Genomic DNA, 16156 nt, shown 5'->3' with positions numbered 1-16156 from the left:
TCCCGGGAACGGGCCCAAATCCCCGTCATTTGAAGAAAAAATTTGAAAAAGGGGGGGCTGCCTTCTGAGAATCATAGGCGAGCGAGTAAACTCCCACTGCCATCCGTTCTATTGGCCAACGTGCAATCATTGGAAAATAAAATCGATGACGTACGATCAAGATTATCCTACCAACGGGACATAAAAACTGATATATATTATGTTTAACCGAGTCGTGGCTGAACGACAACACGGATAATATAGAGCTGGCAATATTTTCCATTCACCAGCAGAACAGAGAAGCTACAAGACAAGTGTGGGGATGTGTGTCTATTTGTCAATAACAGCTGGTGCTTGATGTCTAATATTAAAGAAGTCTTGATGTACTGCTCACCTGAGGTAGAGTACCTTATGATAAGCTGTAGACCACACTATCAACCAAGAGAGTTCTCATCTATATTATTCGTAGCCATCTATTTACCACCACAGACTGATGTTGGCACTAAGACCGCACTCAACCATCTCTATAAGACCATAAGCAAACAAGAAATTTCTCATCCAAAAGCAACGCTCCTAGTGGCCAGGAACTTTTATGCAGGCAAACTTAAATCGGTTTTACCTCATTTCTACCAGCATGTGTCATGTGCAACCAGAGGGAAAGAAAACTCCAGACCACCTTTACTCCACACACAGAGATGCATACAAAGCTCTCCCTCGTCCTCCATTTGGAAAATCTGGCCATAATTATATCCAACTGATTCTTGCTTACAAGAAAAAAGTAAGGCAGGAAGTACCAGTGACTCACACAATACGGAAATGGTCAGATGACGTGGATGCTACAATACAGGACTGTTTTGCTAGCACAGACTGGAATATGTTATGGGATTCATCCAATGGCATTGAGGAGTATACCACCACAGTCATCGGCTTCATCAATAAGTGCATCGCCAACATCATCCCCACTGTGACCGTACGTACATTTCCCAACCAGAAGCCATGAATTACAGGCAACATCCGCATCGAGCTAAAGGCTAGAGCTGCCGCTTTCAAAGAGCAGGAAACTTATCCTGACACAGAATAAATCCCGCTATGCCCTCAGACGAACCATCAAACAAGCGAAGCGGAAATACAGGATTAAGATTGAATCCTACTACACCGGCTCTGACACGGATGTGGCAGGGCTTGAAAACGAATATGGACAACAAAGAGAAACCCAGACACGAGCTGCCCAGTGATGCAAGCCTACCAGACGAGCTAAATGCCTTTTATGCTCTCTTCGAGACAAGCAACACTGAAGCATGCATGAGAGCACCAGCAGTTCTGGACAACTGTGTGATAACGCTCTCGGTAGCCAATGTGAGCAAGACCTTTAAACAGGTCTACATTCACAAAGCCGTGGGGCCAGACGGATTACAAGGACGTGTACTCAAAGCATGCGCAGACCAACTGGCAAGTGTCTTCACTGACATTTCGAACCTATCCCTGACTGAGTCTGTTATACCTATATCTTTCAAGCAGACCACCATAGTCCCTGTGCCCAAGGAAGCAAAGGTAAACTGCCTAAATGATTACAGCCCCATGGCACTCATGTCGGTAGCCATGAAGTGCTTTGAAAGGCTGGTGATGGTTCACATCAACAGCATCCTTCCGGATTACCCTAGATCCACTCCAATTCGCATACCGCCCCAACAGATCCACAGATGGTGCAATCTCAATTGCACTCCACACTGTCCTTTCCCATCTGGACAAAAGGAACACCCATGTGAGAATGCTGTTCATTGACTACAGCTCAGCATTCAACACCATAGTGCCCATGAAGCCCATCACTAAGCTAAGGACCCTGGGACTAAAAACCTCCCTATGCAACTGGATCCTGGACTTCCTGACGGGCCGCCCCCATGTGGTAATGGTAGGCAACAACACATCTGCCACGCTGATCCTCAACTCTGGGGCCCCTCAGGGGTGTGTACTTAGTCCCCTACTGTACTCACTGTTCACCCACGACTGTGTGGCCAAACACGACTCCAACACCATCATTAAGTTTGCTGACAACACAACAGATCAGGCCTGATCACCAACAACGATGAGACAGCCTATAGGGAGGAGGTCTGAGACTTGGCCGTGTGGTGCCAGGACCACAACCTCTCCCTCAAGGTGAGCAAGACAAAGGAGCTGATCGTGGACTACATGGAAAAGGCAGGTCGAACAGGTCCCTATTAACATCGACGGGCTGTAGTGGAGCGGGTCGGGAGTTCACATCCACTTTGTGTACCAGAAAATTATCATAATCCATTGGATAATTTGGACATTTTCACTTAGTTTTTTAGGTAGTCTTTCTCAAAAAAAAAATATATATATATATAAATAAATAAATGTATTCACTATGCATATATATATATATATATATATATATATATATATATATATATATATACATAGTGCATTCAGAAAGTATTCAGACCCCTTGAATTTTTGCACATTTAGATTCAATTGTTTTTTTTCACTAATCAATCTACACACAATACCCCATAATGACAAACCAAAACAAGTTTAGCATTTTTTTTGAAAATGTAAGCATTCAGACCCTTTACTCAGTACTTTGTGGAAACACCTTTGGCAGCGGTAACAGCCTCGAGTCTTCTTGGGTATGACGCAACAATCTTGGCAGCGTTGTTGCCAGCTATTTTCAGGTCTGCAGGTTTTCATCAAGGGTCTCTCTGTACTTTGCTCCGTTCATCTTTCCCTCGATCCTGACTAGTCTCCCAGTGCCTGCCGCTGAAAAACATTTGCACAGCATAATGCTGCCCCCACTATGCTTCACCATAGGGATGGTGTTGGGTTTCCTCCTGAAGTGACGCTTGGCATTCAGGCCAAAGAATTCAATCTTGGTTTCATCAACCAGAAAATATTGTTCTTCATGGTCTGAGTCTTTTAGATGCCTTTTGGCAAACTCCAAGCAGGCTGTTGTGTACTTTTTACTGAGTGGCTTCTGTCTGACCACTCTACCTTAAAGGTCTGATTGGTGGAGTACTGCAGAGATGGTTGTCCTTCTGGAAGGTTCTCCCATCTCTTCACGATAGGGAACTGGAGCTCTGTCATAGGGACCATCTGGTTCTTGGTCACCTCCCTGACCAAGTCCCTTCTCCCCAGATTGCTCAGTTAGGCCAGGCGGCCAGCTCTATGAAGGGTTTCCAAACTTCTTCCATTTAAGAATGATGAAGGCCACCATGTTCTTGGGGACCTTCAATGCTGCAGAAACCCTTCCTCAGATCTGTGCCTCGACGCAATCCTGTCTCGGAGCTCTACAGACAATTCCTTCGACCTCATGACTTGGTTTTTGCTCTGACATGCACTGTCAACTGTGGGACCTTATATAGACATGTGTGTGCCTTTCCAAATCATGTCCAGTCAATTGAATGTACCCCAGGTGGACTCCAATGAAGTTGGAGAAATATCTCAAGAATGATCCATGGAAACAGGATGTACCTGAGCTCAATTTATCAAACAGTTCTAAAAATCAGTTTTTACTTTGTCATTATGGGGTATTGTATGTAGATTGATGAGGGGGAAAAAATATTTCATCCATTTTAGAAAAAGGCTATAACGTAACAAAATATGGAAAAAAAGTCAAGAGGTCTGAATACTTTCCGAATGTACTGTATGTCGGTCTTTACTAAAGGTGTTCGATGCCGCTACTGTTTGTAGGTGTACTGCCAATAGCAAGATTAATTGTTGTTATAGGTTACTAGAAGTGAATATCTTTGATTGACTATTGACTGAACTGCTGTATTTGCTACATTACTCTGGAAGTTATTAGTATTTTATATAGTATTATTATATTTTATAAACTATTGCGTTAGAAGGAAAAGCTATCTCCTCTCTCAGCCCCAAAAAACAAACTAACAAGAAGCCCTCTAGAGTTAATCTCTCGTGGACAAATCTATGTAAAACATAATTAAAGGTACAGTATAATCTGTGGGGAAGGAGCGTGATGTGTGGGATAACGAGCAGTGTAGTTCCGGTGTTTAGGTTTATTAGCACTGGTTATTTGGACATATCACAATTTCGCAGGTGTTAGCATCTTTCGAATATCAAAAGAGGAGGAACATTCGGCCCGTAACGTAAGAGAGAGGGTGGAGCTCCTCGTTCTAGCATCTCTTGATCCCTTCTCTTAAAACGTATGGACCCAGAACTTAATCGAGCAGCTGACCATTTACACAAGAATTTAGGTCTCTAGAGTTAACACTGGCTTGTGGGGCAGTAACGTCACTGTTAAAGAGTGAGTGGGACAGTTTGGGATGAAAATTCCCTAGTTCCCGCTTCCGGGTGGGAATAGCACGTGACAGCGTACAGTACAACGTTTTGATGTTTGGCAAAAGGACATCACGATTTTGTATCCGAACTAACACTCTAGAACAAAACTGTTTGATTGATCACAAAGACAACCTTCATGCAAGGAGTTTATTTATGAATCAGACTGCAGTGTCATACAACAGTAGCACAATCATTTGACTATGTATTATGTTCATATTCATCAATACAAAGCAAATAAAATGCTTTAAAAGGAAAAATAAATGAATGTTTTTCCATTGGATTTTACTCAAAAAATTGCCTTTAAATACTTGGCATAGTTTGTAAATAAAATTCTGAAAGATAATGGTTGCCCATTCGTTCGTTTTGACTACTGGAGAGTACCAAATGCAAATATACTGTATGCAACAAAAGAAAAGAATCCTCCTCTCTCTTGCATTTCATGTAAGAAAAAAATGTCAGTGAGTACAAAAAGCTCTTAAATAAATCTCTTATGAAAATAGAAAATATTACAACAAGTGTGCATAATTATTCATGTTGCACATAGCCTGCAGTACAAAACGTCAAATGACACTAAGTTCTAGCTTCATCTGGCATGCCAATTCATCGGGCCTAGCTATGCTCTGTAATGGCCATTTTAGTGGCATGATCGAGGGTCAGTTTCCTTCTTTAGACTGAGGCCTTCATTATCATCAAGCAAAAGTCTTGAAAATGGTACTTCGTTCAGACCAAATGCTTGGTTGCTTTACATGTGATACTGAGCAATGATATTGATCAATGGACTGAACAGATAAACACACTACTGAGTTCTCTTGCTCTGCCTATAGTTGTTTTGTGTGAGAGTTGTGCATTTAAGAAGCCTGTATTATGTTGGACTAACTGCACGGTTCTCCTCATTTTTGAATGACTCAGGCAGAGAAAAGTAAGTGAAGGGCAGTCACTATTTAAGTATGCAGTCAACATTGCTACCTTTCAGGCTTAAGAAGTCGCAGAACCAGAATAAGTTGTTTGTGACACCTAAAATGATGTAACAGTGTGCAATTAGTAATTATTTGGCATTGCCTTAAGTATAATGTAATGCACACAATTGCCTTAGGTGCCATGATTATTACATTTTTTTAAATATGTTGGTCAGATATATTAAGAGTAGCATAAAGTTCTAAGTCAATTAAATACTACAGCCGCAATAATGCTACATTAAAGTGTACGTTATAAAACTGGGATTGAGCAGTAGATGTATTCACCTTTGACAAATAGGAAAACAACATTAACGTGCACCTTTATCGAAGCATTATACACCCTTCCCTAACCATTGTATCATTGACAGCTGTCTGAAACTCAAACGTCGCTCAATGTATAAAGAAATGTTAAGTTGCATTAATAAAATAATGGATTTATTTTACATTTGTAAACGTGTTGCCATGAATCAGCAACAAAACAACAGTATGTGACTTGGCTTGGAAGACATAAAAATAAAAAAAAATAAGACAGGTCAGCGGAGTTGGGGTCAATTCCGGAAGTGAACTGAAACTACGATTCTGATTCCACATTTTTTCCCATACACCAGCATTGAGCATTATGTTCCGGGATTCAAATGGAATTGACCACAACACTGCAGGTCACAGCTGACCATAAACAGAAGAACACAGCTGTGATGGATCAAATATAATAAAGAATGCCCAACATCAAATGTTCAACTGTTTTTTCATGTGAAAATGCACTACAAATAGGAACTCATGGCACAACCAGATTTTCCCATCAAGTCAAGACTCAGAAAGAAGATTAACCCTCATCTTGTCACTACACAGAACAAACGTGTGATCAAGGCACACTGCACACAGCTTTGCTTGTTAGGTCATCCTTCTTTATGTCAATCTATTTTCTTAAATGTTTTTTTTTGCACTAGAAAATTATATACTCTCATTATGGTACTGTACAGACATTATGATACTTTCAACTTGTGATCAAAGTATGCAGAAATAAACTATAATGGTTAAATACAAAATACCTCTTAAAATATTTAAAATATACTTTATTTTGTACATTATGCAAACTGATTAACAATTCAATGATAACAAAAATAAATATTCAGTGAAATGTAGGCTGCGTCTGAAATGGCACCATATTCCCTATAGTGCACTACTTTTTACCAGAGCCCTATAGGTCCTGGTCGAAGGTAGTGCACTATATAGTGAATAGTGTCATTTCAGACACTGCCGTAGTTTCTTCACATGATACACAAGTATGGCCACTGATATTTTCAATGAAATAAGCACCCACCCACACCCAGTATACTCTGACACATTTCCATTTTGCTGCGGGAAGTGTTACATCCCAAATGGCACCCCATTGACTATTTTGTGCACTACTTTTGACCATGACTCATTGGGCTCTGGTCAAAAGTATTGCACTATATAGGGAATAGGGAGGAATTTGGGTACGTATACAACGAGATTCCTGACAATGGTTCCCAGCTCCACTGACTAAGCCACAGCTGTTTGTATGACAATATTGCTCTATCTTGTCCATATAATTCTTGTTTACAACTCAAACTGCCACACTCCATGCCATTATTGCTTCCTGAAATGACCTGGGAAATCGAGCTATACACCAGATTTTTTACAACATTTAAGTTAACTACCCAGAATGGTCTTATATATCCTGACCCAGCTTATACATGCACATCTGGATACAGATTTGTTTGTGCTCTTGACAAGTCCAATGCTCATTGTCAATTCAACAGGGTTGGGGTCAATTTCTTTTCAATTCCAGTCAATTCAGGAAGTACACTGAAATTATTTTTAACACTTTTTTTTTTAAAAAACATTTTGTTTACTTTCTGAATAGACTGGAATTTAAATGGAATTGATCCCAACCCTGAAAGCCAATGAGTGACATGATAGCACAAATATACTGACACTCAGGCTAGTCAACTCCCTTCCCCCCATAATGTAGAACCAATGCCTCAGAATACATACAGTATCACTGATTTACCATTATGCCACATAGGTAGGTATAGAGTGACTCTTCATTGAAGAGCTTTATGGGTTATGATTACAGTATGCAGGAAAGCGACGATACAGACAGGCCACAGTGTATCACAGTAATAGTAGACTGATGGATTGATGGATTAATCTGAAAAAGAAAACAGTTCTCGAGCCAAAGACATTGTCGTCCAATATAATATATTTCTTCTCAACTCTCCATAATAACAATACAATGTAACTATTTTGGTGTAATCGACACTGAATGTAATGGAACAGCTTTTATGATGAATATTCTCCCTATGTATCCATTGTGTAAAACACAAGTACTTACATTTATATCTAAACAGCTCGCCCATAAACAAACAGAATCATACAGCATGTTAACGATGAGTCAACTAACTGTATTCAATTTCAACATACTTGAAGTTGTTATACGCTTGACAGAATTGCATAATGTCTGCCAATTAAAATAATCTAGGAGGGTAGAATAAGAAAGGAGAAAGGACAAGCCACTACCAGAAGACTGGAATTCAGTCTGAAATGGCACCCTATTCCCTATGTAGTGCACTGCTTTCTGGGCCCTGGTCAAAAAGGGACCTGGTCAAAAGTAGTGCACTACATTGGAAGTAGGGTTACAAAAGTCGTGCACTAGGAAGTAGGGTGCCATTTGGGCCGCATCCTAGTAGAAACACAATTAGAGGATGGGTTGAGGGGAGGTAAAGGGGAGGAGGGGGGTTAGTTGGAAGATAACCCTAGGTATAGGGAACACCTCCCTTTTGGCAGTGGGACACTTGGTACTCATAGTACTCAACAACGCCGAGGTTGAGGGTGTACACAATGCTCTTGTCGGAGAAGAAGGCCATTTCTGTGTTGGGATAAGATGAAGGCATTCTAGTGGGCTGCCAGGTCACAGTGTTGGAGGGATCTAAACCTCCGATGGAAAAAGATGATGGGCGTCTCAGTCGCTCTACACTTTCTCCACTCCGCTTGGGTCGTAGGCCTCTGGTATAATACAAAGAAAGAAGGGATACATTTAATCATTTAGAGTAAATATGTGTGCGTTAAAAATGGCACCATATTCCCTATATAGTGCACTACATTTGACCAAAGCCCTATGGGCCCTGGTCAAAAATAGTACACAACATAGGGAATTGGGTGCCATTTGGGATGCACCTTATATCATGTGCAGTGGCGTGTCCAGACAATTTAGAATGAGGTGGCCAAGGTGAGGCACAGTCCAAGTTTAGGGAGGGGGCATAAAATGTTGAACCTTAATCGATGCAAGGTGGATTTGTTCTATTTAATTATGATTATCAATGCATTAAATGCTTCAGCTTAGGTTTGGTACATTTCCCTGTTCAAATGAATCAATTCCAAAACTCTTGATGCAGTATTTGCATTCAAGGTCAGAATTTTATATAAGGGTATTAACATACAGCAGAAAATTCTCCCCAATTGGTAGTTACAGTCTTGTCCCATCGCTGCAATTCCCGTGCAGACTCGGGAGAGGCGAAGGTCGAGAGCCATGCATCCTCCAAAACCCGACCTCGCCAAGCCGCACTGCTTCTTGAAACACTGCTCGCTTAACCGCACCAATGTGTGGATGTGCCTGCTAGAGCGTGATGGAACAAGGACATCCCAGCCGGGAATATCCTCCCCTAACCCGTACGACGCTGGGCTAATTATGTGCCGCCTCACGGGTCTCCCGGTCACGGCCGGCTGCGACACAGCCCGGGATCAAACCTGGATCTGTAGTGATGCCTCTAGCACTGATTAGTGCCTTAGACCGCTGTGCCACTCGGAAGGCCCTGGGTCTCTGTTTTTTTTAATGGGACCTCCTACAGTATGTATGCAAGGCTTTATAGTAAAGACATGTCGTGGTGTTTAAATCTGATTGTCAAACAAATCACTTCAATAGTAGGATAAGTAGGTACCTGCGCACGTTTGTTTACTCCAAAATAAGTCCAGCATCCAAACAGTGCACTGTGCATCCGCCATTTGAATGGAATCTATTACAAACACTGTGTAATGACATTCAGCCTACAAAGTGATGTGCATTTATGGATGCCACAGTCAGGCTTACCCAAAAATGTTAGCAATAAAAAAAGAAACAAACTTATCAATTGATTTCTCATTTGTGTCTATCAGTGTTTCAGAATTTTCTTTCAATTCGCAAGAGGCTGAATCTATTTCATCCGAGTGTGGCAAACAGCACCCCTCTGTGTTAGTAGTGTTAGTGGCCACCCTGGGCCACCCTCTTGACATGCTTGACATGCCACTGATCAAAAATGTCTGGAAAATGTATTAAAATAATTATATATCAGTTGTGTGTGGTGGTAGGTTTGAAGAGAGTCCTGCATTGGGTCGGATAACCATGGTTACCCGCGGTTGACCTACCAAAAAAATCTGCTCGCGGGTGGAATGAAAACATTCTTCCAACCCACGAGTCGGCTCACAGTTCAGAACAATTATATTGTGGGTCGGAAACATTTTAAATAAAGATCAGTGGGGAACTATCAGGGCCTTCTAGAACATCAGAGAAGGCCTAAGGATTTATAAAAATGTATAAATATTATATATATATATATATTTTTTTTTAAATTTCATTTTACAATAATTGTAATAATTTTCTGATTTAATCTCCTCAATTTGTGTTGGAAAGAGAAGGGTTAATACTGAATAGAAAAAATCCAGTACGGATTTTATTTTGTGGTCTCTGGGTAGAAAAATCTAGCTTGCTCTGCCAGCCATTGGCTAGGCCTTCAGAAGCTGGACAGAAGGCCTCTGCCATTCAACTGTATTAGAGCAGAATTTTGGAGTGACAGTCGAATGAACCAATCACATTTATACTTGCAATGAGTGGGACCGTTTTTTTGTTGTTGCTGTGACATGTCTAGGACTTCTCCAAGGCCTACACACCTCACTAGTCAGAGCACAAGAGGTAATTTATAATACAGAATAGCAGGCTGATAAACAGCAAATACAATAGGTGGCGGCAATACACTAATAGGTTGTATTCGGCCATAAAACTCACTACTGTAAGTCGCTCTGCATAAGAGCGTCTGCTAAATGACAAAAATGTCAAATGTAAGAGCATGCAGGAGAAAATAATCAGTGTCGCAAGCAGTAGTCTTCCAACGATAACATGCTGACTACATCGGGCACGCGCATGCGCCCGCTTGTGCCATCTCGCATGTTGATTTTGTCCATCAGGACACGCAGTTTGAAATATCAAAACTAATTCTGAACCAACTATATTAATTTGGGGACAGGTCGAAACACTTCTGAAACATTCATGGACATTCAGCTAGCTAGCTTGCTGTTGCTTGATCATTTGTCCTGGGATATAAACATTTTGTTGTTATTTTGAAATCTGAAATCTGAAATCTACAAGATCCTTCTTTTGCTGGATCTTTGTAGAATATCGACCCATTTTGAGTCACACAAAATAGTGTATTCTCTACTCCGACAATTAATCCACAGATAAAATGGGGAACCTAGTTCGTTTCTAGTAACCTCGCCTCCTTCAGTCTTCTTCTTCATCTATGGACTTTATATGGCGGTTGGCAACCAACTTTAAGGTGCATTACCGCCAACAACTGGACTGGAGTGTGGACCTCAGTTCATCTTTCAATTACCCACGTGGGTATATGCTCCTGTTGCTTGTGCTCACTCTCCCGCCTCGTTATGGCGCACACCTGTCAGCATCGTTACGCTCACCTAGACTCTAATCACGTCCCTGATTACCTTCTCTATATATGCCACTCCCTTTGGTTCCTTCCCCAGGCGCCATTGTTTCTGTTTCAGTTTCATGGCTGTGCGTTGGTCATGGTTCGGCTATTCATTATATTAGTAACTCCCTGAACTTGTTTCCCGACTCTCAGCGCATGTTACAGCTCCTAAAAACCAAGATGGGAGAGACGGTACTTGCAGTGCGTCAATCATAAAAAATGGAACCAAGTTCTATTTCAGCGCCTGACTATGCAGACGCTCGTTGACACGTGAGAGCAGTGTGGCTGAAATTATTGAACAACTTGTATGTGTACATTTATTTTGCAGCACATGTAACGTTGTCAGCCTGTAACGTTAACTAGTTTGTGTTGTAGTAGAGTGACGATGGCGGCTGCAGCAGCTGTTATCAACTTCAAGGTGGATGTTGCTAATTTGTTAGCATCAGCTATTTCAACACTAACATTCAAACTTAGTTTACAAATGATCATCTGGTGAGTGGCACATATTTTTGTTGCCGATTGCTTGCTGTTAGCTACAGTGCCTTGCGAAAGTATTCGGCCCCCTTGAACTTTGCGACCTTTTGCCACATTTCAGACTTCAAACATAAAGATATAAAACTGTATTTTTTTGTGAAGAATCAACAACAAGTGGGACACAATCATGAAGTGGAACGACATTTATTGGATATTTCAAACTTTTATAACAAATCAAAAACTGAAAAATTGGGCGTGTCCCACTTGTTGTTGATTCTTCACAAAAAAATACAGTTTTATATCTTTATGTTTGAAGCCTGAAATGTGGCAAAAGGTCGCAAAGTTCAAGGGGGTCGAATACTTTCGCAAGGCACTGTATCTCTTTGAAAATAATTACTGTGAAATATTGTTGCATTTTAAACTTCAGATCACCAGTTAGTGCAATGAACGTGATAAAATATATTTGCAATGGGAAGTCATAGTTGGTTTGTTAATTTAATTTTGGACGTGAAATGATTGTGCTTTTGTATTGGTATGATTTCATGGGGCCAACTGGAGTGAATGGGATGCATAATCTTGAACATTATTTGGTGCTGTGTGTGACTGCTATTGCCTGTTTGTGAGCCATGTATGTGTTTGACCAAAATGGTCTCTCCTTCAGTGCCATGGAGTGCACAGGTATTACGGTCGCTGTCCTTTTAGCACCATGAGCCTGTCACCTTTTGATATTTTTTATCACGTTATGAATGAATCAAACACATCACTAGAATGGTCCCGACTACAGAAGATATCATGTCGGGTGCATTAAGTGATGTCTTCTGTTATTTACTAGATTTGTTTTTACGTATTGTATTTTTACGTAACGTATTGGAAGATTTTGGTCCCTCTGAACGCCTAGGTCCTATAGTCACGATTCACCACTGAAGATAATATATATATTTTGTTGTGTATTCCATTAGGCTATGTGAGTGGTGAGGCAGACATAGCCTAGGCTTAGGTTACCAGCCACTCAGCGAGGGAGGGAAGTTAGCATGGAACTCTCCATTAGTAGACCGGCAAACATGACCCCATTGGCCCCATGTGGGAATTCGGTGGGCATGGCCAGCCCACACCAAGCCCAAAACAAGCTACCCATATAATCCCAACTTGGGCTAGCCTACACCAGCACAACACAGACTAGCCCACACCAGCCCATGGTGGGCCAGCCACACCAAGCTCAACGTGGACTAGCCTACACCAAACCCACAACAGCCCAACACAGGCTAGCCTACAACAGCCCACACCAAGCCCAACAGGGCCAGCCCACACCAAGCCCAACAGGGGCCAGCCCACACCAAGCCCAACTGGGGCCAGCCCACACCAAGCCCAACAGGGGCCAGCCCACACCAGGCGGGGGCTCATTTGAATATCTTTGTGTGTGGTTTGCGCACAGTTCTTTTTTTGCAACCATTACTGAGTGTCATTCCAGTTAAAAGAAAATCACTCTGCCATTTCCTGGTTGCTAAAATCCAAATAGTTTGCCTAATTTTATGTAACAAAAAAAGCAAGTATAGTGTAGAGAATCCTTGTACCATCTAAACGGCTGTGAAACATATTTTCCATAAACAAAAATATTGTATTTTCAGCTGGTGTACAAAAGTAAAAGACGCAAAAACAAAACGTAACATTAGGAAGCAAAGAAATGGTGCACACTTGCTTACAATGAGAATTACAGATCTATAACACACATTTCTATGTTATATTGGTCAGGTCACCCAAAAAGTAACATATTGCAGCTAAGTGTTCTGTTGTGTGAAAGTTTTAAAAAAAATAATCTTGTACACTACCAATGATGAAGTCTTTAAAAAATACCTAAATAAGTGCATGTGACATGAGAAACTTAAGTTTCTCATGTAAAAATATATGTATGATAGTAACAACTTGGGTGTCTTTCTGATACAATGTATCACTTTCCCCAAGTACATTCAGGGCTTGAAAATTATTACATTTATGCATTGAATTAAGTTGTTAATAAATTATAAAATTCCTATTAAATAGAAAAGCGCATTGGCCCAGTGTTGGCAGCCTACATGGGGTCAATATTTTAGCCCGCATTGGGTCACATCGTGCCAATGTGGACATGTTTGCTGGGAGCCTATTTGTGTGGTGCTGTCCACGTGCAGGGCTTATGTTCCCTTTCGCCACACAACAATACATAGCCAAGTTTATTTTCCCTGACTCCTCACTTACGCGAAAATGGCTAACGTAACAGAATCAATCAAAAGAAAGGTTATAACGCCGAAATACACCTTAGTGGAAACAGGTGGTGTCTGAGTGAAATGCCCGGTTTGGAAGGATTTTGGAGTCATTGTGGAGAAGGAGATTCAAAGATGTCTGCAGAAAGAATGGGGTGTCAGCTATGACATGACACCTTGAGTAAGAAAAATATTTTGGTTATTGAACTACAAGTAGGTGTGAAGTGGATTTACATCCGGAAATGGAATTACGGTAATCAGGTCCCTGATCTGTACTGTACAGAAAGTCATATCCATAATTATGCATATCATTCTATTAATATAGATGTATCCTGAATAGACACACAAAGATAGAAATATGCAATATCCTTTAGCATTTGTAGGTATTATTCCACACTCTGTGTAGAGAATCCCCCCCTGCTGAGGGCGTTGCAGCACACTTTAATTTACAGTTTTTTTGTGCGCAATTGTTTGTTTGGCTCTGCTGAGTCTGGCTCTCATGTGAGGAAATATTGTTCAGTGTTCAGCCCTGTGGTCTTAGCCAATCAGCTGGTGACCACTTGCCCCACACTCTGTACATGAGCTGATCATACAACCTCTGATGGGCAAAGGACATCTAGCTGGTCCTGCACTGTCTAATCAGGCCCGATGCATGCTCTTGCATCCCCAGAAATGGACCCAGTCCGGATGATTTTCCTTCAGCACAGATAAGAGGTGGATTTATGGCAGTGTGTTCATGGAATGCGTGGGTAGAAGTGGGTAGTGTTTATTGTTGTTACGGTTGAGATTTGTGTGTGTTTACTGTTACTGTTAGTAGCAGTTGCTATTATCTATTCCCTGTAATGTTATTACTGTTCAGGTAACATGTTTGTTTACATTTCTACAGTTCTTTGTTCTATTTATCATTATCACTACTTGAGCTATTGTGGTCATTACTCTATGCATTACTTTGCACTGTTTATACCCATGTTATTACATTTATAGTAATCATTTTCTCTTTCTCTGTACTTTCAAACCATTTCCATGTCCATACCTCTGTTTGGCAATAAAGTTAACTCTGTAAGGTTCCATTATTCCTCTGACCGGGAAAGGTTTTACGTGGGCCACAGGCCATTCAAATAGGAGGGGATTCCCTCACACACTGGCTATTATTCTAATGAGCTCCGCCACCAAAAAATATCACATTTGGTTGGACTATAGCAGGTGACCAACCTGTGGTTTGTGACTACTATGATTTCTCATTGTATCCAAATCAATTGCAGTAATTCCGTTACAGATTTCTGTCATTCTGCTACCGATTTGGTAACGGCAGAGTTTTAATTACTTAACTCATAAGCAAACTTGATTTCAGTAAAAAAAAAATGACCCCTTTCATCTGTTAGACCAGAATTCAAAGCCTTTGCTTAATCCTAATTTTTAGGATGGAAATGTATATATGTCTTAATTAATATTAAAAAATAGACTCTCAGCTTTCATTTGACATGCTCCTATGAACTTCATATGTTGGTGCTGATGGGTCCTTTGAGATGCAAATGCCCCTACTAAATAAAGCTGCAGCCTATAGAGTTTGGGAATTGTTTAATTAGTTTCAATTAAACTACTTGATTAGCTAAACAATATTGAATATACAACTATTGTTTTGTTCTGTCGGCAATAGGCTTTCATTAGGTAAGAAGAAGGCTAATTAGAAGGCTTATTTTCAAAGGGACCATTTGACCATCCCATTGTGAAAATAAGATTTTATTATTCTTAATTCATGGCAAGGTTTCCTTTTATCCAAATGTTGAATAGACATGCAGACAAATTAATTCATGAAGGGAATGGGAATAGCCTTAAAGCCTACCTACTACGCTGTTGTCGTAAAAACAATGAAATAAATGCATGTGATTTGGCGGGTCACGGATCGGCTTTCAGAACAATTCTATGTGGGTGGATGGGCTTGTGAAAAAGAATCTGTCCTGATGTCAGATGGGGCTCAGACTTGATGTGGCCGGCACAGGGTGGGGGCGGCTCCAAAAAACTGACCTGTGCAGGTCTCTAGTTTTGAAGTGTTATATCTAAGTACAATAGCCCCCTCTTGTGGAAAGACTCCATAGTAACAGCCAGAGTTTCACTGCTTGAAATGCTTGCCTCATAAAATAACACTAGGTAAAACTAAACACTCAAATAATAATAACAAAACATTAAGTCATTGCCAAACAATGTTTGTGTTGCTATACACTATATACACAAATGTATGTGTATAAAGCCACACCTGTTGCTGACAGGTGTATAAAATCGAGCACACGGCCATTAAATCTCTATAGACAAACATTGGCAGTAGAATGATCTCAGTGACATTCAACATGGCACCGTCATAGGATGTCACCTTTCCAACAAGTCAGTTTGCCAAATTTCTGCCCTGCTATAGCTGCCCTGATTAACTGAAGTGCTGTTATTG

At 40.8% G+C, this 16156-nt stretch overlaps 1 protein-coding gene across 1 annotated transcript in view; it reads right to left on the bottom strand.

Annotated features, from left to right (window-relative positions):
• Positions 1–4425: 4425 nt before the first annotated feature.
• The window catches only part of LOC110508332 (junctional protein associated with coronary artery disease homolog), a 33111-nt gene continuing 21380 nt past the window's right edge, over positions 4426–16156 (bottom strand). The window contains exon 4 of the mRNA XM_021588775.2: positions 4426–8279. Coding sequence (XP_021444450.2) covers positions 8245–8279 — 35 coding nt within the window. The 3' untranslated portion in view covers positions 4426–8244. The remainder of the gene's footprint in view (positions 8280–16156) is intronic.

This window comes from Oncorhynchus mykiss, chromosome 28 (assembly GCF_013265735.2).
Source record: "Oncorhynchus mykiss isolate Arlee chromosome 28, USDA_OmykA_1.1, whole genome shotgun sequence".
In the NCBI taxonomy this organism is placed as follows: domain Eukaryota; kingdom Metazoa; phylum Chordata; class Actinopteri; order Salmoniformes; family Salmonidae; genus Oncorhynchus; species Oncorhynchus mykiss.
This window is presented reverse-complemented; position numbering and strand designations above follow the sequence as displayed.